The sequence below is a fragment of the Podarcis liolepis genome, assembly GCF_965112155.1.
Source record: "Podarcis liolepis genome assembly, chromosome: 8".
Taxonomy (NCBI): domain Eukaryota; kingdom Metazoa; phylum Chordata; class Lepidosauria; order Squamata; family Lacertidae; genus Podarcis; species Podarcis liolepis.
In genome coordinates, this window is record NC_139560.1 from 20,532,910 (window position 1) to 20,559,473 (window position 26,564).

General features: G+C 41.7%; 1 protein-coding gene and 1 long non-coding RNA gene across 3 annotated transcripts in view; one reads left to right on the plus strand and one right to left on the minus strand.

Moving 5' to 3' along the window:
* The window catches only part of EMC2 (ER membrane protein complex subunit 2), a 44,023-nt gene extending 28,790 nt beyond the window's left edge, over nt 1-15,233 (minus strand). Inside the window, exons 1-3 of one of the 2 annotated variants that reach the window (XM_083517002.1) lie at nt 15,124-15,233; nt 4,975-5,088; nt 2,400-2,464 (exon numbers count right to left, since the gene is read on the minus strand). In XM_083517002.1, the coding sequence (XP_083373128.1) occupies nt 2,400-2,464; nt 4,975-5,088; nt 15,124-15,163 (219 nt within the window). In that variant the 5' untranslated portion in view covers nt 15,164-15,233. Of the gene's footprint in view, nt 1-2,399; nt 2,465-4,974; nt 5,089-12,631; nt 12,654-15,123 lie in introns of those variants that run through there. The other variant, XM_083517003.1, reaches the window with a different exon arrangement.
* Nucleotides 15,234-15,354: 121 nt separating this feature from the next.
* On the plus strand, nt 15,355-25,542 carry LOC310713245. Its single transcript, XR_014529140.1, has 3 exons — nt 15,355-16,079; nt 22,470-22,625; nt 24,707-25,542. It is a non-coding gene; the product is annotated as an uncharacterized lncRNA (long non-coding RNA).
* Nucleotides 25,543-26,564: the final 1,022 nt, after the last annotated feature.

The window sequence follows — 26,564 nt, forward strand, 5'->3', positions numbered from 1 at the left end:
GTGGCTTGAAGTCAACTGAGTTGTATCCCATGCTGACCCACTATTGATTGATGGCTCCTTGTTCCAGCAGAGGACTCCATCAGCAGAACACGGAGAGTGAGGCTTCCCCCACCACTGTGCCCTGGAGGAGTGTGTGGGAGAGAATGGGACTTGCAAGGATTATGGTGAGTATGTGAAAATCGCTAGAGTCCCAACTGGATCAAACAGCCTTCCATCATGGACAGACCCACTGCCCCTGAAGCAATCAGAGACTGTTTGATTTGGTTCCTTTCTAGGTTCTAAATACAAGAAGACCAACTACTTTTGATTTAGAAAGCTATTTTACTTTATTAAACTGTGAGTTTCAAAGAAAAATAAACCTACTTCCTTTACTATCACCTCAGGCCACCTTGAACTCAGTTTACATATACACAAAAACACTGTCCTAGTTTATTTGAAATATTTCAAAAGTGGTTTCCACTGAAGAAAGAAAGGATATGAGTGCATGAGTGAAGTGATGCAATACAAAAGGGTCCCCCTTCTAAAAAAACCCCTTTATGTTGTAAAACATGCTTATCATTCTCCACATCTTGCTCTATATGCAGCTGGTAGGACAGATTTTGGTTGAAAATTAGGAAACTCTTAACAGTAAGTTTTATGACAGTAGAGCCATACCTAGGGAATGGGCTCTATCCCACAATAAGTCTTCAAGCAAAGATTGGATAGCTAGGTTGCTCTAGCTCTGGATTTCTCTCATCAAGGAAGGAGTGAAACAGATGGCTTACAAGCCCCTTCCAACTCCATGATTCTATCATGGCTTTCTTTTTATTGGGTGATACTGGCAAGATCTCCTGAACGAACAGTGATGTTAACTGCATCTCACTTTCTACAAACCCAGTCATATTTGAAATATCAGTATGAGATATTCTAATATAATAAAATTGTTCCAAAACTGTGTTCATAAGGTATTGATAAAGAAAAACGACTCTCTTATTCTTGAAATTACAATTAGCTTAAAAATTCATAAATGATCTTTTTCTTGCATTCCCTTTATACTTTTCCTTGAGCTCACATCCACTGCCAAACTAAGGAACACACTTTCAGCAAGAAAATTCTGTATACGTAATTCGAACATTTACATAGCTCTTTCACCAGAAGTTGCTGGTTAGAGAAAAAGTATCAAATTCCCTAGTTTGTAGGTCTCCTCCTTTTTTACCAAAACGAAAAGGATTTCCATAATACAAACATTTCCGTAGCAGCTCTGCAATGAAACCCACATGCAAAACATTTACTGTAGATGGCACAAAAAAATCAGTAGATTGAGAGAGGTACCTTTCAATCATTTGAAAAGTTGACATACACTGAGATTCTGTATCAACATTTTCTTTACAATATAGCAGCTAACATATTATTTTGGCACCCAGCTTGTATCCAAGTACTGTAGCTGTAAATATTTTTAGAACTTTGGAAAGACCTGTGATAATTATAAGCAAAATATTGGTGTAGGCATTATCTCATTTAAGGTCCTACAAGCCTCCAGGTCTACACAAACAATAAAAATCTCAGTATTTGTTTTCCCATAATGCTTGTGTTCATGCTAGCCTCACTGAAGGACCTAAACTGCAATAGTTTATCAGTATAAAATGGAAGATAGATTTGTCATGAAGGAGCATGACAGTTGTTAGTTGTTTCTCAAAAATAAATAGGAAAAATACGCACTCCAGCACTGAAGAGGAAGAGTGCACAAAATTAAAATTAGTAAACTTTTAAAAGCAACTTACTACAGAAATGCCAGGCAATAACTTAGTGGTGGGGGGACAGGAAAGCTATGAAGTAAATGGACCTGACTAATTTAAGTTCAGTAATTTCAACATGTCTATTCTAAGTAGGATTTCATTGAATACCAGCCTATCATTCTATTCTTAAAGACACCTCCATGCCTACGAGGAACAGTGAGAGGAGCTCTTAATCTTTGAAGAACACAAAACTTTTTAAAACTTCACAAGACAACAACAAAATTGCAACAGAATTTTGCAGTAGAGTGCTGGACAAATGTAATACAAAACCACTGGTGGGGAGAGATTGTGTAGCTCCCCAAAAGCACATTGTGCTATAAACTGACCATCTAGAACCACCTGTTTGCACCTCCACAAAATTACCCGGAAAAGTTTCACATTGTGTAAATTAAAAAAGAGCTTCCTCTCACTCAAGGCAGACGCTCCAGATTTCACTAGTTCCCTCTCTTGCTGCAGCCCTCTATGTTACTCACCATGCCATTCCAAAGGGTACCTCAAGCTTCAGGAGCAGCTTTTCAGGGGGCATAGGGAGCTGCAGCAAGGAGGAGAGAATGGGAGAATCCTTTGCGGTAAGCAGTGTTCCAAGCCATTACATTTGCAGCAGAGGTCAGCTGGACTACTTACCAGTGCCAAGTCATCCCGACTGCAGTCCAATGCAGCAATCATCACTTGCTCGTATATTATCCAGACTAGAAAACACACAAAAATACATCTGTCATATGAAATGAGGCAGTATGTTTTTCAAAACACCTAAAACAAATTACATTCTCTTTTTTCTTATAGAAACCTGGACTTGTCATAATTAGTGCTCAAAATTAATATGCACTACTCAACACTTCTAAAAGCTATACTGTTCGCTTATGCTGCGTAAGCATTTTTGTAAAGTGTTCCATATTACAATGCAATACAGTACTACTACACCAGAATAGCTATTTATGATAACAAACCAACTATGGAAATGATTCACTGCTCCCCCAATTTCAAAAAGCACTTTGGGGGTTTGGCAGAACAACAGTTTTTAGGGGACACTTTCACCAATTCTGGTGTTCTGTTCTTCTCCATTTTTTCCTTTACGTCAGGGATGGCTAAACGCTGGCCTGAGAGCTGGATCAGGACCCCAAGCAATTTTTTGTAGCTCCCAGAGATATCCCCAATTTTGACAGTGGTGGCACAAAGCAAAAAAAAAAAAATTATGTAAAGGAGATACAGCACTATGGTGGGTACATATGTTTAAACTGAATTTTGCATTTATGCTTGATGAGGGTGGTGAGTGAGACTGAGTGAATGGTTGTATGAATAAAGTGTATCATGTTGATTGAAGCTGCACATTATAGTATCATATGAAGCTCTCTTGTAAGTGACAATGAATAATAATAAATAAAACTACCCTATTATACTGAGAGTGTTTGGCATTCAAGAGGAAAGCCATGCACATGAAATAGACAAGTGTACAAATTTCTGTGATACACACATACTTAAAATTGTTCTGTGTAAAAACTAAAGGTTTGGGAGGGTACAGATTGCCCCCCAATGAAAATCTACTTTCCACAGACAACACAACAATCACTCTCATTTTGGCTTTTACCACTTCAGTGAATGTGTGGCTATTATGTTCTATGGCTTCTTGATTAAAATCAGATTGCCTTCTTAGAATAGAAACTACATAGCCTCTGGAAACAAAAATGGATATGACACCAGGGAACGTATGGAGGATTCATTCATATACATCATATGAACACTATTAATTAGGGAATCTACTGTTGTCTGTGATTCTTCGAAAAGACAAAACAAGTGAAGTAAATATGTTTCATTTATAAATTTACTAAGTGAAAGGCGATGAAAAACAGCACACTCAACTTCCCTGTTGAGATCACTGCCCTTTCTATCACCCACTGAGTTTACATTAAACTCGGAGACAACATATGCAGGCCTGTTTTCCTGGGCACTTCAAATTTTAAATCTCAAAACCAAATAAGAAAGTGACTGTGCTATGCTATTATATGCAACTTTCAGGTGTATACCAAAGCCAGGTTTGGGGAACCTTTGGCCCTCCAGATGTTGCTAAACTACAACTCTCACCATCCTTGGCCATTGGCCATGCTTACTAGAGCTAATGGGCATTGTAGTTCAAAAACATCTGAATGGACAGAATTTCCCCACTAAGTTGTTCTCTGATAAAAATATTCTAATGCTCATCATTATGAGATACATTAGTAACATCTTATGATAACATGCCAAACTGAAAGACCTCTGGTCGAGTGTTCTAAGAAATGAACCCATTTCAGAAATATTGCTCCCCTCTCTCTCTTTGTATAATGTCAGTGTTACTGAGACCAAAACTTCCTAAAATTAAATAAAGAAGGGTACACCCGTTCTGATCTTTGAGACCTTTGCCAAAAATGAACTGCTCATACTGTCTGAATTAGGTTAACTAAGTTATAGAAAGGAAAGAAAGAGAAAGTAGAATGAGCTCATTAAAAACAAATCACTGATACTTATTCCCTTCCTGCCTACATAAGAGCCTTGGTCAACTTTATACAGTTTTCTTGCCATAAAACACTCTGATGCTTTATCCTGTGCTTATATAAAAAGAGGTATTGCATTATTGTGACTTTCTTTTTAAACAATTCCCTTCTGGTATAAAATGCTCTGTGCCAAGTTTCTGTCTGGGGAGAATTAGTATTGTGCACTTACGATCCCCCCAAATGATGTAGAGCTATTGTATATAATGAAAATCCAGGCACGCCCTAGACTCTCATGCCCAACGCTATAATAAAAGCAACTCTTATATTGATTCCACGTAGCTGAAGTTATGGTTAAATTTCAGGAATAACCTTCTGTCTCCATTTCAAAACTTAGCCATCCTTCAAACGAGTGAAGACAACCAATGAGTGAAATTTGGCCAAGGAGGCTTGGGCCAAGGGTTCTCTCAAATGTATTTACATGACTAGCGGGCCAGGCTATACATCCGATTAGGTATACATCTCCCTGCCCACACCCTTAAGTTGGAAAGCAGATCAAGAGTCAGGAAAACTGGCAGATGTTGAGCTTTATGGGCGTACCATACATCAGCATGCACAAGAAAAGTGAAGTAAAAGAAAAATAATATTGAGGGTGTAATAGGAGAATCAATCAGGTAATAATAAAAGCAGCTGCACAGAATAAAGATGGCAAGAGACGTGAAACAGCTTTGACCTACTGTCATCGCCAAGCTTAGCTGCATATTCATGAATTAATTCTTCTCCAACTTCCACTATCTGCTCACTGTTCCGATAGTTCTCTTCCCTCCATTTCCTCATTTTATCTCGCATCTCTGAAAAACAAAAAACAAAAATGAAACAGTGGAATGACAATTCCTAATCAAGATTTCTGAAAAGAATTGGTATATGCATTTTCTGTTTGATAATAATTGTTTTAGTAACTTAAAGTTTCTAGCTTTGAAATTATGTTTGTGGGGGGGAAAATAAACATTGAGACTTTTAGGTTTACAAGTATTAGCTAACGAGTCTTATCCCTTATACAGTGAAAAACCAGCACATCATGAACTCCCAAGCACATCTACCATTACCTTTTAATACTGATCAGTAGCATTCAAAAAGAGAATCTTATCTCTATGCAGAGACAGAACACTGTCTGCATGCAAGTCGTCATCATATTAGGCACCTGGCCAGAAAGAGTAGCATAGAAACAAAAACATGCCTGGACCAAGTCTGGTGCCTACTTCCTTTCCAATCATTCAAGGCAGTTGATGTAATTATAATTCTAAGAAGATCATGAAGGTTATTTAATGAGAAATTGTTCTTACTAAAGCTGATAGTGTGGTTCTCAATTAACTGATGTGCACCTGCCTACAGCCAGGTAATGCCCCCCCCCCGGCCCCAGTAATTTTGAGCTGGTTGAACAGAAAATCTCAGTTTGCAAGCCATTTATTTATTTCAGTTATTTGTTCAATTTATATACTGCACTTTATCCAAAGATCCCAGGGCGGTGTACAACATTAAGAACATAATTTACGCAGCTTAATAATAAAAACGTAATACTCAGAGTAATAATAACATTATCACAATACAGCCCACACACACATTTAACAGGCCATAGATTATTTAGCCTGGGTAATGAGAAATGTTTTCGCCTGGCAGCTAAAGACGTGTAAAGATCGCCCATTCTTGTGTTGTAAGCCTAGCCATGTCTTGTGTTGTAAGCCAAGGTGTGTCTATGAATGAGTAAGTGTGCTGGTGCAGGTTGCTTAAATCACGCAAGCTGCACTCTTCCCTTTCTGAAGGCAGGAGAAAACAAACCCAAACAAAAAGAAATCTTGGATCCCTCTCATGGCTTATTTGGAGACAAACAAACCACAAGTGGTGGTTCACATGTAGCACTAAGCCAGGACTAATTTGTTTCTTCCTGACTTGGGATAGGGAGAAATGGAGCAGGCGAGATCTGAGCAGTGTTCACCAACCATGCCTGTTTGTTCATGTTAAACCATAGTTTGGAGTACCATGATGGATGAATCGGGCCAATGTCTAAAGTCAAAATTTTCTCCTCTTGCTGTTCAATATCTTTCAGCACTGGGGTAACTGAACATATTCACAGCATGCGCTCACTAATTATTGTGTTGCTGCCTTTATGGATGCCAAAAACATAATGCAGTACAAAATGCTGAATTTCAGGCTTAATGCATAATGGAGTTGAACCTGTCAAGTTCTGTTTGATTTTATTATTTTTGTCATAATGCACATTTATGATTATTACTCCTTCAACTTGCCTGCTGCCTCTATGAAAGATTTGTAATTGCTTTGGGTAATATTTCCCAATGCAAACATATAACTGAACATGCTTTGAGCCTTGAAGAGAAGTAGGAATAAGTTTCATCTCAAAATGAGTATATACTATTATTGCTTCATTGTGTTAGCTACGAAACAGATCATTTTCTTCTATTGCCTCATCTGGGAACTCTTGGATTGTTTTCATTATTCCTATAAACTACAGATTATTCCAAGGCCATTGGTTGCTTTCTATTTCAGTAAGAATTATAAAATTGGAATAGCAATGTACATAGATATTTTCACTACTATTCCCTAAACTAATATAAAAGCATGGTCTGAGGGAGTATGCGAAAAATTAAAATTATATCTAAAATTAATATGGCAACATTTATGTACACTTTCCCTATTTTTTAAAATAGGGTAGTCATTACACTTCATGAACTTTACATCATCTTCTATTATGAGGAAACGACCAATGGGGAAGTTTTAAATCCTTATTCATCACACTTTCAAAGCATCCAAAATCACACAGAAAAAAGCAGTTTCTGAATAAACAATTGACAAGAACACAGAAAGCTAGACTGCAAAAAAGCATGGCAGTTTGAGTTGAAAAATATGTATAAATAACCAAACAGCACTGGCAGCAGACATAAAAATCCATCTCAAACTCAAGGTGATATCATCAATCAGTCAAGGTGGACCTGAAAGTCATCATGAACTCAGGCTGTTATATCCTGCCCAATGATGCCTTTTTTCACCCTTTATAAATTGTCTGCATAAGGATGTTGTCACACTGCAATTTGCTTGAGCACAGACAGGTGGTGCTATGAACTACAGAGTGACAATAGCTCACCGCCCACCTCCCTTAGTGGCAGGGAGCAGTGAAGAGAGACGTAATAGTCCAACAAACCATGGAGGCACAGATAGACTAGGGCAGCTCACCAGGAACTGCTTCCCAGTCTTGCTCTGATGCCACCTGCCACTTCCCTCCTAACCCTCCACCACTGAAGGGAACTGCTGTGCAATTGCAGGTCACTCCTGCTTACCAAGAGGGGGAGGCACGTGGCACAAGGAGTTTGGGGTACTGCATGGTGGCAGGAAAGTCAGATTGGCTCTGGCATGATGCATCAAGCACCCCATGCCTCGCTCCTCCCCTTCCTGTTAAGCAATGGAGCCCACAGTGTTGGGAAGCTAGGAAAGCAATGGATCCCCACACTCACTGCCACACTGGCTGCCGCTGTAGTGTAAGGGAAGCAGGGAGGTTGTGAGTCATTAAGGGGGAGGCAGTGTTTGAAACTCACATTGTTCTAGGCGCATTTTGCGCCTGGGAATTTCATTAGTGCAAGCAGTTTCTGAGCTCTGGGTGCAGTACTGCGCCTAAGATTTCAGATTAAAACTGCAGAGTGGAAGGAAAGGAGGACCTTTTTCTGCCTCCCCACTTCCAGCTACTCTCTGAAGACCATAGAACAGATCTTCTTAGAAATATTGGGGGTGGGCAGAGGAAGGACTATACCATGTGAAAAATTAACATAATATTTTAGCTGCAGTTCATTCATTTTCAGCTTTGTATTCTTGTTATTAAAAAGTGTGCCTCGATATTCCGTTGTTGCACCCATGACCTAGGTTTAAGGTGCCATTTAGCTCCTGGTTTTCATATCTCAGTTTCTAACACTTGCGGGGGGGGGCAGCAGTGGTGCTTGGCAAGGTAGATATGGGGTCAGCAACACAAGCACAGACACAGCCCTTTATCTTGAATAGAGAGAGGGAGGGAGAGCGAGAGATGATAAATTTTACATGATGAAGAAAGCAATAGGTGACAACAGAAGGCATTGTGTGAGTAGGCACTCCTTTGGTTTGTTTTAGTATATTGTATTTTTATTCTGCCTATTATAGACATCTTAAATGCAAAAATATTTTTAATTACATTTTAATAGAAAAAGACAAGACTGAAGTTGTTGGTCTTCCTGTCACTTCAAAATTTACAAGTTAAGCTGCAAGTTTTAGATCAAACAGATTTCTTTCTATAGTCCACCCCATTCCTACCCCACATATGATTCCTTCCACAAATAGGAGGGGTGAAATAGAACTGTGCTAGATTTTATTTTAAAAGACAACCAAAACCACCTCCGAGTTACATTTCATGTGCCTGAGTAAAAACTAAATGGTTCCTGACTCAAGACCTCTGGAAATTAAAAGATTGGACAGAAAGAATGCGACTGAATCTCAAATGTAGTGCAAGGAGTGACAGTCCAAACATACACAAAATAATGGAAGTTTCCTCCATTTACTCAGCCACTACTAAAGCCTCCATGCCACTATATCTCTCAAATGTAATAATGACTGAATATTAAAGTATAGGGTATCTAGCGATGGAAAAATATGAGACAGGCCATGTTTTGTCATTTGATCACTTAATATAAGAAAACAAGCACATTAAATGTCTGACAGTCTCAGCCTTGTACATGTTAATTTAGAAGGATCACTCCCAAGTGAGCATGCAGAAATTGCAGTCTAGTGCTGCAGCCTGATGATTTCTGTAGGGAAACAATATCAACTTTCAGCTTGTCACGATGGTGGTAGTGGTCCACCATCTTAAATTAAATTTGGTCAGCCAAATTTAATCATGAAAACAAGTTGTGGAATTAAGTTTCAAATCTACTGCCCTGGTTTGCAAGTAATGGCTTGCTAGTGCTCTAGTTTATTTCCTCACAGTGTGGCAAACGAAGGAGGGGACGGGTGCAATGTTAGCAGTGGATGCTTCCTCACTTCTGGTAAACCAGTTTGCATAATTCTTGGCAGTAACTTCTGGAAGGGCCTGGGAGGATGGGACCCTGACTGACTCCAGTTACAAAAGTTGTGGATGCTGAAGAGACCAGGGAACATCTTGGCTGTCTCTTAGGGCAGACCAAGGTCACTGAGCCTGTGCTTCCACAGCCAAGGCCTGCTATGAACTACCATTGGCAGGACTGGTAGCAAAAGCAGCAAGTATGTTCTATGCTTATGATAATACTTTATTCTTAGTTATGATATTTAACATTTGCATTTTACATTTGGCTTCCTTTTGTAATGTTTTATTTTGAAAGCATCGAGATAATATTTTAGTTTCCAGCTAATTATGTTGCTTTGAATGTACTATACTTTATTTGTCTTTCTTTGGTAATGTTTTATTCTGGACTGTTTTATTTGATGTTCTAATATGTTGTAAACAATTTTGAGATTTTTTCTTAAAAATATAAAGCAGCAGAGAAATGAAATGAATGCTAATAATTCTGGCTTGTCATTACATGCCTATCAGGCCCACTGAATTGCTCAAGAAATTCTCACAAATAATTTCTGTACACTGTGTCAAATTCTGTACTTCTTTTCCTATACTTTCAGAGGCTACAATCTGAATATTGTTTCCAACTCTCTAAAAGAAAGAAACAACATTACACATATTTCATCTAGGTTGCTCTATCTGGTCCTCAGGACTTGTCACATGCCACATCCTCCTCCCTTTTAATTAAGATAAAGAATAAAAGTAAAGTAATAATGACTTCAATTAGACTTGCATAGAATATGCCCTCAAAAAGTTGATCATGGAATCAACTGGAGGGGCAAGAAAGCTTCCTTCAGAAAGTGGAAGTCTGGCTCAAATAAGGAAAACAAAAAGGAACACAAACTTAGGCAAAATAAATACAAGCAGACAATAAGGGATGAAAAACAAATGAGTGCACTGCTAAAAACCATCAAGAATAAAATCTTTAAGTACATTAGAAGCAGAAAACCAGATAGGGAAATAGTTGAACCTCTGGACAACAAGGGAATCAAAGGTGTGCTAGAAGAAGAGGATACTGCAGAGAAATTGAATGAATTATTTGCATCCATCTTCACAGTGAATGACGTAAGGCAGATCTCTGTGCCTAAACAAACCTTTTCAGGAAGGGAGTCTGAGGAATGGAGGCAAATAGTGGTGAGAGAGTTTTAGGCCTTAATGACATGTTAAAAATGGACAATTCACTGGGTCCAGACAGCAACCGCTCAAGAGTTCTTACAGAACTCACGTATGAAATATTTAATGACTGGAAAGCAATGAACAGAGGCTTTGATTAACACTGACTATATAAGCAGGCCTGGTATTATCTCAAGCATGCACAGATTGGTATAAGTTCCTTGGCAATTCTGGATAACCTACAGAGCATCAACTGCATGCATTTCTGAGTGTCAACATTATATCTGAAACTATTACAAAATCTCCATTCACAGTTTATTTTATGAACAAGAGAAACTAGTTTTATGAAAGTGATTGTTCCCTGAACTACAGTAAACCTGCAAATTACGTGGGGGTTACTTTCCAGGGATCACACCTTAAACCCAGAATCACGTACAGTCAAAACTCAACGGGTTCAATGGCAGGTGGGATTGCCAAAACCATTTCCCCCAGAACCCCACCCCCTTTCTTCTGCCCCTTTTTATTAATGTTATTTTTTGCCATGTGTGTAAAGCTGAATGTGCACAAGTTAAATGTGTATAAATTGTGGGCCTACTATAAACTGGTTAATTAAACTATCGATGGCATTTTAAACTGGGGGGTATTGTTTTTGTTTGTTATTATGTTATGCATTTTTGCGTTTTTATATTTTAAACTGCCCTGTGATCGTCAAATGAATCGTGATTTAGAAATTTAATAAATAATAATATTGCCACATTTTAGGGGCCTGGAAAAACCGATGAAGGAAGTACCTCTGCCCAACCCACACAACTGCTTCCTACGGAGGTTACCAACATGGGAAACAAGCATATGGAAATATTACCCCCAATGCTCAAGTATCTTATCAATAGATGCCGTTTAGATAGGGAGCTGGCAGCTGGGTGATCTGACTCTAGGGATTAACCTATTTAGTCTTTTGATCCTCCATACTCTACGGTTTCACAATACAAAATTACAATAACAAGTAATGCTAGTAATACATGACAGTGCAGTGGCACCTCGGAAGTCGAACGGATTCTGTTCCAGAAGTCCGTTTGACTTCCAAAATGTTCAGAAACCAAGGTGCGGCTTCCAATTGGCTGTAGGAAGCTCCTGCAAAGAACCTTCGCAAACCAAACGTTTGGACATTCAGGTTCCAAAGAACTTTCGCAAACCAAACGTTTGACTCACAAGGCATTCGGGATCCAAGGTACGACTGTACTGTGAAACTGGACAGGTTATAAAATACATTTAAAAAATAAATCCCATAGGAAGGAAGGAAGGGAGGGAGGGAGGGAGGGTGGGTTTGGACTTGATACCCCCCTTTCACTCCCCTTAAGGAGTCTCAAAGCGGCTAACAATCTCCTTTCCCTTCCTCCCCCACAACAAACACTCTGTGAGGTGAGTGGGGCTGAGAGACTTCAGAGAAGTGTGACTAGCCCAAGGTGCATGCGGAGGAGCGGGGATGCGAACCCAGTTCACCAGATTACGAGTCCACCACTCTTAACCACTACATCATGCTGGTTAATTTAAATACTGCCAGTCTGAGGGAAATGGATTGCAATAATCTTCTGCTTTTTATTTCTACTTCTTTGAAAGCAGATACGATTAGGTTTCCATTATGAAGTACATAAGTATGCATATTAATAAATAAATCTAGTTAAATCTTGTTGAACTACTTAATGATTATTCTGCCTGTAGTAGCAACTGTAATGCATTCTGTTAGATGCTGTATAATTTTTAATTGCATTTTTATCTAAGGAATTTAAATTGTAATACAATAAAACACAATACAATAAATAAAAAGCAATAAAAATACAATTAAAATTATAAATATTTAATGCGGACATGCCACAGACAATCTGAATGAAGCTTGTGGACTACTGGTGGTCCACAGACCACACTTTGGAAAACCCTGCTGTAGTCTGAATTCTTACTTAACACTCAAGTAAGAACTATATACAAGCATAAGAAAGATTTCAGAAGCCACAAAGAAAGCAACAAATTAGAACTGCAATCCCGCATGCCCTTAATTGGAACCGAGTGGATCTTTCTTCCAAGTAAATATGCACAAGATGAATCTGCAAGAATCTTAAGACTGACCACAACCTCATTGCTTTTTTATAGATGTATATGCTTACGACTCATGGAATGTAGCAGCTGAAAGTACGAGCTGAAAAACAGGAAAACCCAGGTTTTGGTTGGCCTTGGCAATCTACTTTTGTCCAAGCCTCAAGCCCTCAACTGCAATATGGAAGCAAATATATTGGTCATGAAGCACTGTAAAGCTCTTCAAACAGGCAGTACTCTGTAATGAACTCCTCTATTGCATAGTAATGCATTATATTACTATGATTACTTGATTTGGTTTTGATTTTATTTCTTGCATTTCTATGCCACTTTCCATCCAAATGAATCCCAAAGTGGCTTACAAGAAACAAATTGCAATAATAGAACAGAGTATCACAAGTCCTGTGTTAAGTCATATTATATGATTATCAAATCAAAAAGGCATTTATAATCTATAAAACAATATTAACAAAATAGCAACAAAAAATAAGCTAAACACTATTAAGTTTATAAGCCCTACCCCAGTGACTCATAATCTTTCACTCTATTCAGTTTATTAAAGTACATATACACATCCATCATACATAAGGACCTGGATCTAAAAGAAATACCTACAACAGAGCTAAACTTTTAACTTATTAGTTATTAAGTTAAACCTGCGACCCAACCAGTGATGTTCAAGGCAGCGGCCAACAACTGAATGATACAACCATCTCCATGTCTTTGGATTTATTCACCTGCTGCTCACAGGCCCTTGCTAATACATTACTTATAAAGCCCCATCACTGCACCTGGCATTTTACAAAGTTTCATTATCTTCTCTCTGACCCCCAGCGCCAAAGTTCCCTGCCCCAAAGAGCATACAATCCCAAATTTTAACAGTGGGGGGGAGGCCAACAGCCAATGAAGGGGTGACGGTAAAGGTGTAGATTTATCAATCTTTAGTTAGGAAAAAGGATGAAAGGAAATGGCTTTTCAGAGGAGATAATTTTAAGATGAGTGTCCTGAAGGAAGATGGGAGAAGAATCTCCACCTTCGCCCCCAAGCTCTGCACCCTCAATCTCCAATGTGGGTTTAATGAAGAAGAAAAATCTCAATTCACTGATAAACAGGACTAGGGGTATATGTAGCCAGGGGGGGGGCAGCTGCCTCCCGAATCAAGTAAATAAATAAAAAACGCTTAACTAAAAGTATACATTGTAGAAAAATTATGACAGATATTTCTGAGAACTTGGACTCAAAAGAATGTAATTTAAAACAACAACTGTTGTTAAGACATTTCATTCCGAATCTGCTACAGAGCCAGGCAGAGGATGGTGACAGGGGAGTATTCTGTCCGCCTAACATAAATCCTGGCTACACTCATGCTAGGGGGGAAAGTTAAATCTGTCCTTGTGTTCGCTGTGACCACGACAGGACAGGTGAAAAACTGTGACCACGACAGGGCAGGTGAAAAAGGAAGGCTGTAAACTCCTTGAGATCACCGTTCCCTACATTCCTAGTAAGGTAAAGGTAAAGGGACCCCTGACCATTAGGTCCAGTCGCAGACGACTCTAGGGTTGCGGCGCTCATCTCGCTTTATTGGCCGAGGGAGCTGGCATACAGCTTCCGGGTCATGTGGCCAGCATGACTAAGCCGCTTCTGGTGAACCAGAGCAGTGCACGGAAACGCCGTTTACCTTCTCGCCGGAGCAGTACCTATTTATCTACTTGCACTTTGATGTGCTTTCGAACTGCTAGGTTGGCAGGAGCAGGGACCAAGGAGCGGAAGCTCACCCCGTCACGGGGATTCGAACCGCCGACCTTCTGATCGGCAAGTCCTCGGCTCTGTGGTTTAACCCACAGCACCAACCTGCATAAATTGTGGGCTTATTGTATTATGTGTGGCATCCAATGTAATATATCATATACTTAACAACAATAACAACTTACTTTTATTTAGCCTCTCATTGAAACTCTATCAAGAGGCTGCATACACTTCTTTCACAACTTTATCCATTGTTGAACCACTTAGGAATCATTGTCACCTAAATAGCAGTTTTCAAAACATTATCTTACTGTAATCCTTAAAAGTATCATCCCCATATTGCAGACTGGAGCTAAAGACCTTGTAAATTCAAAGGAGAGATGAGATGAGATTCGCGGGGATTCGAACCGCAGACCTTATGGTCGGAAAGTCCTAGGCTCTGTGGCTTAACCCACAACGCCACCCACGTTCCTACTCGGACGCAAATCCCACCAGGTAAGCAGCCCCGCAAGCCATTATGGGGTTAATTCTGTGCGTAGATCAGCTTCGAGAATACCACCTAAAGTACTCCCAGACCAACTATGCGGGGGGGGGGGGGGAGAGAGAGAGACGGTGAAGTTGCTGAGGCTTTTTCGCCTGGCGAGGGGAGGCGCTAGCAAGGCCTCGGCTATCCTTCCGAAGCGGCGGGCGCCTCTCCCCCGCCCCAGAGCCGCTGTCGCTGCGCCCACACCTCACCCTGGGTCTGCCCGTATCGCGCCCTCCCCTTCTCGCCCCCGCCGAGCCAACACACACCGCGGCCGGGCGGCCGGCAAGTTACCTTCCCAAGTGACATCGTACATATCCGAGACCTTCGCCATCTTGCCGGGCTCCCCTCACGCCTCGCCTGCGCCACGTGACCGCCCGGAGCCCCGCCCACAGAGTTTCCTGGCCCCCGCCCCGAGCTCAATCGCTGACAGATCCGAGCCTGATTGGTTGGGGGGAGCTAGGGGCGGGATTCGCTCGCGGAGGGCGGGGAAAACGAGCGACCTTCTTCGTCTCAGGTTGGCCTTAAAAGCGCCTTTCGCTCTCGGTGTCCAGTTCGCTGAGGCGGACGACCTGGGTGAAGGGTGTCGTTTATACGCGGCTTTCAATCCAGGGATTTAGAAATCGTTTTATTTAGCTGCTTGCTTCCTTAGAGGATGTGTTTATTAAAAAAAAGGGGGGGTTTCCCACAGCCGCTTATGTACAGATAGTTTAAAAGGGGGGGAATATCTATTCCCTTCCCTCAGGTTTACAGTGTAAAAGACAAGACACGCCACATTACCTCATAAAGGAAAAACACATTCACAAGAGACCGCCCAGTGAATTAGATCTTACAACATGAAGTAATAGCTGTTTCCCACCCCCCACCCCTTTTATTACATATTATTTTATTCCGTATTTCTTATTGGATTGCTATAACAAAGTCCTGAGATAGGAAAAAGAAAAAGACATGCAAGGGAAAGGGAGAGAAGAGGGAGAGGGGGGAAATTCTTAATTTAATTTGCTATGTGAAATTAATTTAATTTACTACGTGGAAAATATTTTCCCCTCCCCCCCCAAAAAAAAGCAACACAGACTTTTTTCTTTTAACCTTTGAGGCTTTTTGCCTCTGGTGCTCACTCTTAACTGCGTTTTCTTTTGTACACGTGTGTATTATTTATCTCCCATCTTTCTTCACCCAAAGATGGACACGGAAGGGCTCACAAGAATCATGGAAACAGTGAACCACAGTAGTAAGCCCAAGACACAGTAGTAAGCTCAAATACAAGACGCACCCAAAGTCATGTAGTAGTGGGAAATGGCATACAGGAGAGGAACATCAAGGTTGTTTGGAAGGCATGTGACTTTATCCTCAAACGTGCTGGGCAAACATGTCACAGTGGACCTTCAAGGCTTTTCTGGTGTGCCCTCCACAGAAAACTTGTCCCATTAAACTTTAATTAGTTTAATGGTTAGCAAATGTCCAGTGCACTTCCGATGCCACAATGTCCCATTACAGCAGAGCATTTCGCACAGCGGCTCAAGAAGGGCTGGAGAGTCAGCATCTTGTCAATAAAGGAATCTTGGAGCAAGCGGTTTGGAACTCAAATAAAAGGTTTATTTACACAAAACAAAAAACCCTGGTGAAGAATCACACATTTCAGCAAACACGCCCCAAAAGAAAAGGAAGGGGGGGAAGGAGGGGCAAACACACGAGTGAGTTGACTATTTATACAAACTCACATTCCTGGAAGGTTAACGACCTCCAGCTGCTCAGTGACTAGAGCGTCTTGATTAGAGCTTCTTAACCCTTTAATACCAACACCCCCTCTCGCTCGTAACACTGAGCTGTACCAACCTTAATTCAAATTTAAACCTGAACAGAAACATTTATGAGATTGTGGACTCAAAGCTTTTGTAAAACCGTCTGCGAGATTTTCTTGGCTTGGACAATACTTTAGTTCAATTAAACCTTGTTTTACACTTTGGCATACATTTTGATAACGGATATCCAAGTGTTTTGTGTGTGCCTTGAATTGACCTGATTTAGCTAGTTTAATACAAGGTTGATTGTCTTCCCACACTCTGATAGGTAGGGAACATTCTCCAAACAATTCTTGTACCAGTTGCTTATAAAATTCCAGTTCTCTACATACATCTGATAATGCATTGAACTCAGATTCAGTTGAACTTAAAGCTATAAGTGATTGTTTTCTTGATCTCCAACCAATTAGTGCATTTCCAAATTTTATCGCCATTCCTGACACTGATTTTCTATCTGGTCCAGCATCAGCCCAACTGCTGTCGGCCCAACATTCAAGTTGTGTGCTGCCCTCTGCTGATAGTTTTAAGCGAAACCTTTTGGTAGTTTGGAGATACCTTAAAACTCTTTTTACTCCTTGCCAAGCATGCATTGATGGTTTTTCAGCTTGTCTACACAGCATGTTGACAGCATATGTTATATCGGGCCGAGTCCACTGTGCAATGTGGAGTAGACTGCCTATCGCTGACTGGTAAACCCCGGGATTACAGAACTCTGCCTGTTGCTCAGTTTGAGCATCCTTTGTGTAACTTAACTCCATTGGGGTTTTAACACCAGCACAGTTGTCCATTTTAAACCTTTTCAGCAACTGCTGGATCTTAGCTTCTTGGCTGAGCCAATAGTTCCCATCTTCATCTTGCTGAATTTTAACTCCTAGATAAACAGATACATTGCCTAGTGATTTTATCTGAAACCTTTCTCCAAGCTTTGTGGCAAATTGTTGTGCAAGTTTATCGTCCTTTCCACTGTATAATAAATCATCAACAAATATCAAGACTGCTTCTTGTTCACATCCCGAGCCTTTTAGATAAAGACACGCATCTGCTGCGCTCTTTCTGAACCCCATGCTCTCTAGAGCATCGTTTAAGCAGGAATTCCAATTACGGGCGGACTGTTTCAACCCATAAATGGATTTGTGTAAGCGCCAGACCTGGTTTGGCTTGTCTCCTTCAAAACCTGGTGGTGGCGTCATATAGACTTCCTCCTTTAAGTCTGCATTTAAATAAGCCACATTGACATCAAAATGAAACAGCTTATTTCCCTTCTTAGCTGAAGAGGCTAAAAGCATTCTTAATGACTCCGATCTTGAAGTAGGGGCATAAATTTGAGAATAGTGAACTCCTTTGCGCTGCGAAAACCCTTTTGCAACTAGTCGGGCTTTATATTGCAACTCCTCAGTAGTTGTGGGCTTTAAACGATATACCCATCGACAACCTACAGCTTGTTGCCCTTCTGGAAGCTCTGTACTTGTAAACACACCGAGAGACTTCATTGAAGCCATCTCTTTTTCCATTGCTTCCTGCCACTTTGCGGCTTCTGAGCTTGGAAGCTGTTGTACCTCTACATAGCTATCTGGCTCACACTGTGCCATATTTACGTATACACTTGTCACCTTAAAACGCTCTGGCGGCTTGCCCTTTGTGGCACGTTTTGACCTGCGCAATTGCTCCTCTTGTGCCCCCTCTGACCGTTGGCTGTCAGAATCTGTCTCAGACTTTATGTCTGGACGTGCCCCTAGGGATAAAGACCTCCGTTTAGATACCTCCCTTGGGCTTGGTGTTGCAGGCGACCTGCTTCGCTTTTGCTGTCTGCTAGGCCTACTGACTGGCGATGTTGGAACACTCTTAGATTCTGGCTTTTCTACGTTAGGAGAAGAACCTTGTGCCTGGTCAGAATCTGCATCTGAACCATGTGCACCATCCCCTTCTGGCTCACCACCCTCTGGACTTTCATTCTCAGCATAAATGCCTAAATCATCTCTCAAAATGTCAGGGTTAGCATGTAAGTGAGTCCATCCGGATTGCTCACAAAATTCAGCGCTCCTACTGAGGACCACTCTTGTAGTATCCCCATCTGGGTTCACGAACCTCCAAGATTTGGCGTGTGGTTCGTACCCACAAAAGATGAGTTTCCTAGCCCTAGGACCTCCCTTTTTCCTTAACGCTTTTGGAATAAGTACATAGGCTTGAGATCCAAACACCCGAAAGTAATTAACTTTGGGCTTCTTCCCATATAAAGCAAAATATGGCGTAGTATCAATTACCGAATTATATACTCTGTTCAGAACATGAGTAGCTGTCTTCCAGGCTTCCGCCCAGTAACTCTGAGGAAGTTTAGCATCAAACAACATAGAGTTTGCCAACTCTTGCAGAACCCTGTTTTTACGTTCGGCCACACCTCCTTCTTGGGGGGAATAAGGTGTAGACAGACGATGCTTAATTCCCTTTTTCTTAAAGAAATTCTGCAACACAGACCCGGTAAATTCTGACCCTCTGTCTGTCTGAAAAGCAAGTACTCTAGTACCAAATTCAAGTTCTACTGCATGAACCCAATTTTTAACTGTTTCTGCAGTATCTGCTTTTGTTTTGAGAGGAAAAAACCATGTAACCTTTGTTTTGTCATCTGAGAGACACAATGCATACCTCGAACCTCCCATGCTAGCAACAGGCATTGGGCCACATAGGTCCATGTGCACAAGTTGGAATACTTTGTCAGATTTCCTATTTGAACTGGGATAGCTGCATCTATGAACCTTCGCCCTTTTGCATGCAGTACAATCCAAATACTTAGCACATTTGTTCAATTTGCACCCTTCTGATAATTCAGGTTGCCTTTTAACATACTGAAAATTAATATGTCCCAGACGGCGATGCCATAAATGAACACAAGAATTATGGGTAGGCGAGTTCACACAACCAGCATGAACCTGTTCAACTTCATCTGGACTTGTCTCAAAATAATATAACCCATCTCTGCATTCCACCTGCAAAAGAGATACGTTATTCTTTGAAATAGTGCAAACCCCATTTTCAAACACAGTTTTAAACCCATTTCTATCAAGTTCTGACACAGACAAAATACACCCCTTCATTCCCTTTAGCACGTAGGCATCAATTTCTGTTTGCAAACACTTCAGGAACACTGTGCCTACGGTCTCTAAGGAACGTTTAGTTGAATCTGCCATTGTCACAACTTTAAGGGTTTGCAAATGTCTGCAATTCTGCAAACGGACACTAGATGGCGCCACCAGGTGGTGAGATGCACCACTGTCGATCAACCAGCGTAGATTGCTGCCTTGGCCACGCCCTTGCATCAACGCCATTGCTGAAGCCATGTGCTGTGTGCTGTGGGAGTAGCCACAACCTCCTCCTCTTCTTCGACGTCCCCTGGAACTCCTTGTCTGGTAACTAGGGGTAACGGCCTTGGTGCTGTCTTGACCAGGTTCACGTGTACAATTCCTGATTAAATGGGAAGAGGAACCACAGCGAAAACAGTGTCTAGCTGCAAAAGCATTTGCTGTGTTCTCAAACTCAGCATCCCCACTCTTAGGCACAGCATAACTCCCCTTTGAAAACAAACCTCTTTCTCTTTGCCTTTTATCCTGTTCATCAGCAAGTCGAGAAGAAATGTATTCAAGGGTTAATTCAGATGAAGGCATAGCTTCCAAAGTTAAAGCTAGAGTCTCATAGCTTTTATCAAGAGAAGACAACAATATGTATGACTGCTGCTCCATAGAGAAAGGAATGCCCAGCTGTCTTAGTTGATTAAAGGCAGACACCATTTTGGCAATATGTTCTTTCACACACGCTCTCGGTTGGAGACGTAAATCGAACAAACATCTTGTAGCATGGATCTTGGCCCCCGCAGTGTTTCTGGAATTTAGCCGCTGCAGAACCGTCCAGACCTCATGCGTGTTCTTTAACTCAGAAACATAAGGCATTTGCTCTGGTCCCACTGCCAAAACTAGTAGACCTTGGGCTTTCCTGTCGCGTTTCTGAGAAGCTGCCGCTGCTGCTTTGTCTTCTGCAGACGCGTCTGCAGCTGCCTGTAAAGGCGGTGCTTCAGTACAACTCCACAACTCTTTTGCTTGCAACCAAACCCTTACTCTAGCCTTCCAATCTTGCCAATTTTTCCCATTGAGTCGCGTAAATGGGACAGTAAAACTTTCCTGGGACTCTGCCATCCTCCCTGGGGCTTAGGAACGATACTCACAGACCTGTAGACCGTCTCCCAGCTGCTGAGGTGGCTCCTCGAGGAATAAGACGTCTTCCAGCGAGTACAAACTGCACAGTGCCTCTTTAAAACTTTTCCTAGGCACGTTGCAGGACTCAAGCTGCTTTGAAGGCTTTTGTTGTCGGCAACCGCTTCTGTCTTCGCTCCAGTCCTTGCATAAATCACTCTGAACTGCACTCCTTATCTCCTTCTTGACGTACAAACATCCATAACCTGTCCCATTAAACTTTAATTAGTTTAATGGTTAGCAAATGTCCAGTGCACTTCCGATGCCACAATGTCCCATTACAGCAGAGCATTTCGCACAGCGGCTCAAGAAGGGCTGGAGAGTCAGCATCTTGTCAATAAAGGAATCTTGGAGCAAGCGGTTTGGAACTCAAATAAAAGGTTTATTTACACAAAACAAAAAACCCTGGTGAAGAATCACACATTTCAGCAAACACGCCCCAAAAGAAAAGGAAGGGGGGGAAGGAGGGGCAAACACACGAGTGAGTTGACTATTTATACAAACTCACATTCCTGGAAGGTTAACGACCTCCAGCTGCTCAGTGACTAGAGCGTCTTGATTAGAGCTTCTTAACCCTTTAATACCAACAAAACTATCTCCAGACCTCCCTGGAGAGCAGTTCACCAACCCAAAAGGGTGCAAAACTATGACTTGAGAGCATGCGCAAAACAGGAGGAGAGAGGGAGGAAGTTGACAAATTTTGCCCTTGCCCAGGGCACAATATTACCAAAGTTTGCCCCTGCTGGAGGGTTCAAGGATGCAACAGAGGCAGCAAAGTATGCCTATTTTGCTGCCCTCATTGCCACACGGTAGTCCTGATGATGGAGTATTGTAGAGGCTACCATGTCCACCCATGTCCACCCGCCCATTGTATGCAGACATAACTAATTATGACAGAGCACAGTTGTCTTATCACCCTTCCATGGTGTCCTCACATCAAAGCCTACTGTATAGATGTTCATACGGGTACTTTTTGACACATACATATGTACCCCCGCTGTGATTCTTTATCCTTCCGTATTCCCTGATCCTGGTTGGCAAGTAAAACCTGTGCCACAAAAGTACAGGATTTCCAGCGTTTTAACTGATTCCACAGCAAGTTATGTGAAAAAGCAGTGATTTCATACTTGGAAGAAACTCGCACATGTGTTTTCATCAACATTTCACATAGGCATTAAGTCCCAGGCTCCTTAACCTAACTTTTTGCTGTCTTTCACACATGCAATGAGCACATGATTCCTCCCAAACTTTTTTAATGGTGCAGTAATGCCCACTGCATAATCTCGCACGCATATATTTCAATCTTCCTCACATAATACATCACAAAATAGGACGCATGATAGGGAACATTTCTATTATAACTTCCACGCCCCATTCCAAAACCCACCAAACCTCCATAGTCATCCACATACACTGGGTAGTAACTGCTGTGGTAAATTGTTCAAACTTAGAAGCATCTTTCGTTGTCCTTATACTTTCTGGAATCCTTCGCACTGTTTCACACACATACTCGTATAGAAATCCATAGTAACAGCAAGAAGCAAGAAGGCTGGTTCACAAAAGCATGTTTTAAACTTTTTCTATTTCTTTTTCACTCCAGGGTAATATTGAGGTGGTGAAGCCTTCAGCTGGGCACCCACTTTTACAGTGCCCAGCTAAATAGGGAACGGAGCCTGTGGTTATGGCAATGTGCACCTCACCAAGCAATTATTACAGTTTAATAAAGGATTCCCACCACCACAGAATCAGCCTTCAGGTAAGATTTGAACTGTCAATGAGGTAGCCAGATTCAGTGGATCACACTGCTACTAGGTTTTAGGGCTGTTCCACATTTTAGGCATAATTGCTGCAGATTGCTGCAGGTGTTTTCTGTAGTATTCATGCGGGTGGTGTGACATTTCCATCACACAATTTCATCTAGGTTTTAAATGTGAGGTGGACAACCTGTGCTTAGTGCTAAGTAGCTATGGGTTTAAAAAACAAAACTTTGGCATGGTATGTGAGCTTAAACGTGTCAACTCAGAACCAATGAGTTCAGCTGAACTTACTCTGTGGTAGGTGTGCATAGGATTGATCCTTAATTATTTATCTACAGATTACACCATTTGTCTATGATCGGTAGGGTTTATGACACCACCACAAAATGTCACAATATGGACTTTGTTTTATTGAGCCTTGGTTGTACACACCAGTTTGAAAGTTTGAGAGAGACTGTATTTGGCATGGATAATATAGCACTGGCATAGGTTTCTTCCTCAATGGAAAAAGGAACCAGATTGTGACTTCATTAATTAACCACTTCCATATGAAGGCTCTTTTCCCAGAGAACCAGACGGAGTCCATGCAATTCATGGCTCTCAAAACTTGTAGTCATCTTGCAGTTGATGCTGCCAAGACTGAGTAGAGAAATTGGGGGTGGGAGAGTACTGGTATTATTTCTGAACTCTCCATCTCTTCCCAGTGAACCTTATTTAAAATATAAGGAGGGAAGAAAAGGAAAGGTGTGTGAGCAACCTGTAATTTTATTCACACAATGCTGTATTTTTTTTAAAAAATATGATACTTATACAGTGGCTAATAAAATCAGTGCAGTGACCTTTTCAGGAGATTTAAGAGCAGTTAACTGTTCCGGAGAGTGCCTGAATACATGCTGAGATCACAAATGACCACATCCTGGCACCAGAGTGACTTTTCAGAGACATTCTAGTATGTGCTGTTCATGCATTTAAAGTTATTGGGAGCTTCTGCACTCTACATTAGACCTGAAATTTGCACACATTTGCTCAACAGAGAAACACAACTACTGCAAACTCCACTGTGATTAAGGGTCATCCCAGTTACACATGGGTTTTGAGAGATGGAGTCTTATTTTTAGCAGGGTCAAAAAGAGGGAGTGAATTCAAGACTGCAATCCTGCGCACATAGTCCCATCACACTCAATGGACATTGTGAGTAAGACAGCACTGTAAATCACACACCAGGCAGTTATAATGGTCGGGGATAACCGCAAAAGATAAGGGGGCATTTTATCTTCAAACCATTTGAACGGGCTTCCTTGATTGGAAGTTGCTTTTCTAGGATTCCAGAAAATTCCTTCCAAATGGGACATTGCTAGGTACATGAGACACAAAAGTTCCAGAGCTTAGTCTCTCTCTCTCTCTCTCTCTCTCTCTCTCTCTCTCTCTCACACACACACACACACACACGTGTAACCTGCTTCCCATCCTTTGTACTGGAAATCCTTTAACTAGAGAGGCCAGAGGTTGAGTCTGAGACATCATGAATGCAAACCATGCATTCTACCACTGAATTCTGGCCATATGGTTAAGGACCAGCTTCACTGGAAAGATTATATATGAAAAAAGCTCTAAACAAGATCAAATTGGAGTCTAGGTCCTAGCCAGTGACCACTTAACCTAGGCAGCTTTGCAAGAGAAAATGAATTCCATCTTCAGAGGGGTGGGGGGACCAACAATTTTCAGCCAGGAGATGATTTTGTTAGAGCACATACCTGAAACAGACTTGCAAGCAAGCTTGATTCTATTTAAAAAATTGGCAACAAACCCTTGTAAAATTCAAGGCCATGCATTCCAAACATATATTAAGGAACACCTGCGAGCTCTGCTTTGGGACAAGGAGGTTAATGTGTTAGTGTAAGTCGATTTGTGGCCAAAAACTTAAAATCCGTTACTTGTGCAAAACATTCTGTCAAACTGAAGGACATGAGCAAGGAGGGCAGTGATGTTTTAGGGAATGTTGTCGCAGACTGGAAAGTAAACTAGTCATTTAACCAAAATTCAGTTAGCTTTCCTTTTATTTCATCCACCATTCCCACAGGCCTGAAGAGTCCTGCAAAAGATGGCTTGGAGCATAAATGATGTCATGTGACTCCCCGCCCCCACACTCTACCCCAGCACAAGAAGAACTATGACGTATGAGATTTCGAAACAGACTGACACGAAAGGCCAAAGAACAGATGGAAGCCTTAAGTTTTCAGGGTTGGCCCAAGAAATTTTGTTGCCTGAGGCAAAGGACAAGATGACTGCCACCCCTTCAAAGCACAGAAACTGCCTGGATGGGCAGCTGAATCTTAGAAGACTCAAAACAGGCAGTGTGGCCCTCTGTACTTCAGTACCTTGCCACCACTCCCTGCCTGCTCCACAGTCATAACTGTCAACTTTTCCCTTTTCTTGCGAGGAATCCTATTCAGAATAAGGGAATTTCCCTTTAAAAAAGGGAAATGTTGTCCACAGTGCCTATGGGCAGGGCTGGCCCTGTAAGTTCTGCACCACTAGCACTCTAGTTCTCCAGCAGCAACAGAGCAGATTTAGCTCCTTAGGCCCAGCCTGACTAGTGTCAAGTGACTCCACAGGGCTATCCAGACCCTAGAAAGTCCCAACAAAGGCAAAGGGAAAAACAGCAGAGTCTTGAGGCAGACTAGATTTATTGTGGCACAACATTTCATGGATTAAGTCAGCTGCAGCACATGAAGGGGTGGTAGAACTGTAGCTGCAGATGAGCTAGCCGGGATTTTGACTCTGGTGAAGCCTCAAGAGGGGCACCATTGAGGCGGTATGCAAATGTGTGTGGGGGTGTGGCAAAGTGAGTCTTTGACCTGGGTGAAATAAAGCCCCATACGGTGTAATGTCATGGGTTGTTGTTCATCAGATGTTCATCAGGGACAGTGCTGAGGAGGGCTGCACTGAGGAGGAATGGTGGGAGCCTCCCACTACCCCTGCTCCTGATCAGGATCCTGAATCTTCCCAGGAGCAGGAGGACAAGTATAGATTTGGTTTGCAGAAGGGCACAGTTCAGAAGGCAGAAGCTGGGAAACACTGGATGGGGAACAGCTAGGAGAAGAAGCACTGGGAGAGAGAGAGTTAACAGATTCACTGTCTCTGGAAAGCATTCCTCCACCAGAAAAGCTGATTAAGGTGGCAGAACAGAGAGCACAGAGATTACAAACTCAGGTTACAAGATGCAGTTGTGACCTGGGTGACTAAGGAGGAAGTGGGTGAAACTCTTAATTGGGAGCACTGCCATTCCTAGGAAATGGTTTCTTTGTTCTCTCGCTGTGATCATTAAAGTTTCTAAGTGGTAAGAAGACTCGTTTTCCTTTGTTTTGCTTATCTACTGCCCCTGGGGGGGGGGGGAGCCGATTCCCTGAAGCTTGACAATGGTTATACCTTCTATTGGTCTTCCTGCCTCCCTACCAGTCCCAATGGCCACCAGTCACCATTGGAAACAGACTCCAACTGCTGTGCTTGTTTTCAAGCTTGGCCGAGGCCTAACAACAGCACATGGCCAGTTTTCTATTTCTACTCTGCCGAATCTCTGAAATCTGTAGCTGCTTGTCGATGATGGATTGACTACATAAACTCTTCTCAAACTCCATTAAATAACCAAACTTGAAGGTGTTTTAGCTAAAACTTCTCCACAGTCTGGGAGGACTGTGTGCCAGTCTTGGCTCAAGCGAGCTCTTTAAGTCAGAAGCCTTCGCTTTGCAGTTTGACTATTCATCTCCTGGCTTCTAAAACTGAAGCCACAGATGGAAATTTTAACTAGGGAGAAGCAAGGTTTTTGTGCAAAAAAACCCCGAAACACAAACAAACCCTTAAGAAAAACAGGATTTGGCTAGTGAATGTCATGTAGTATTAGTTTTACAGCTAAAAGGACAATACAATAGACAGATCTA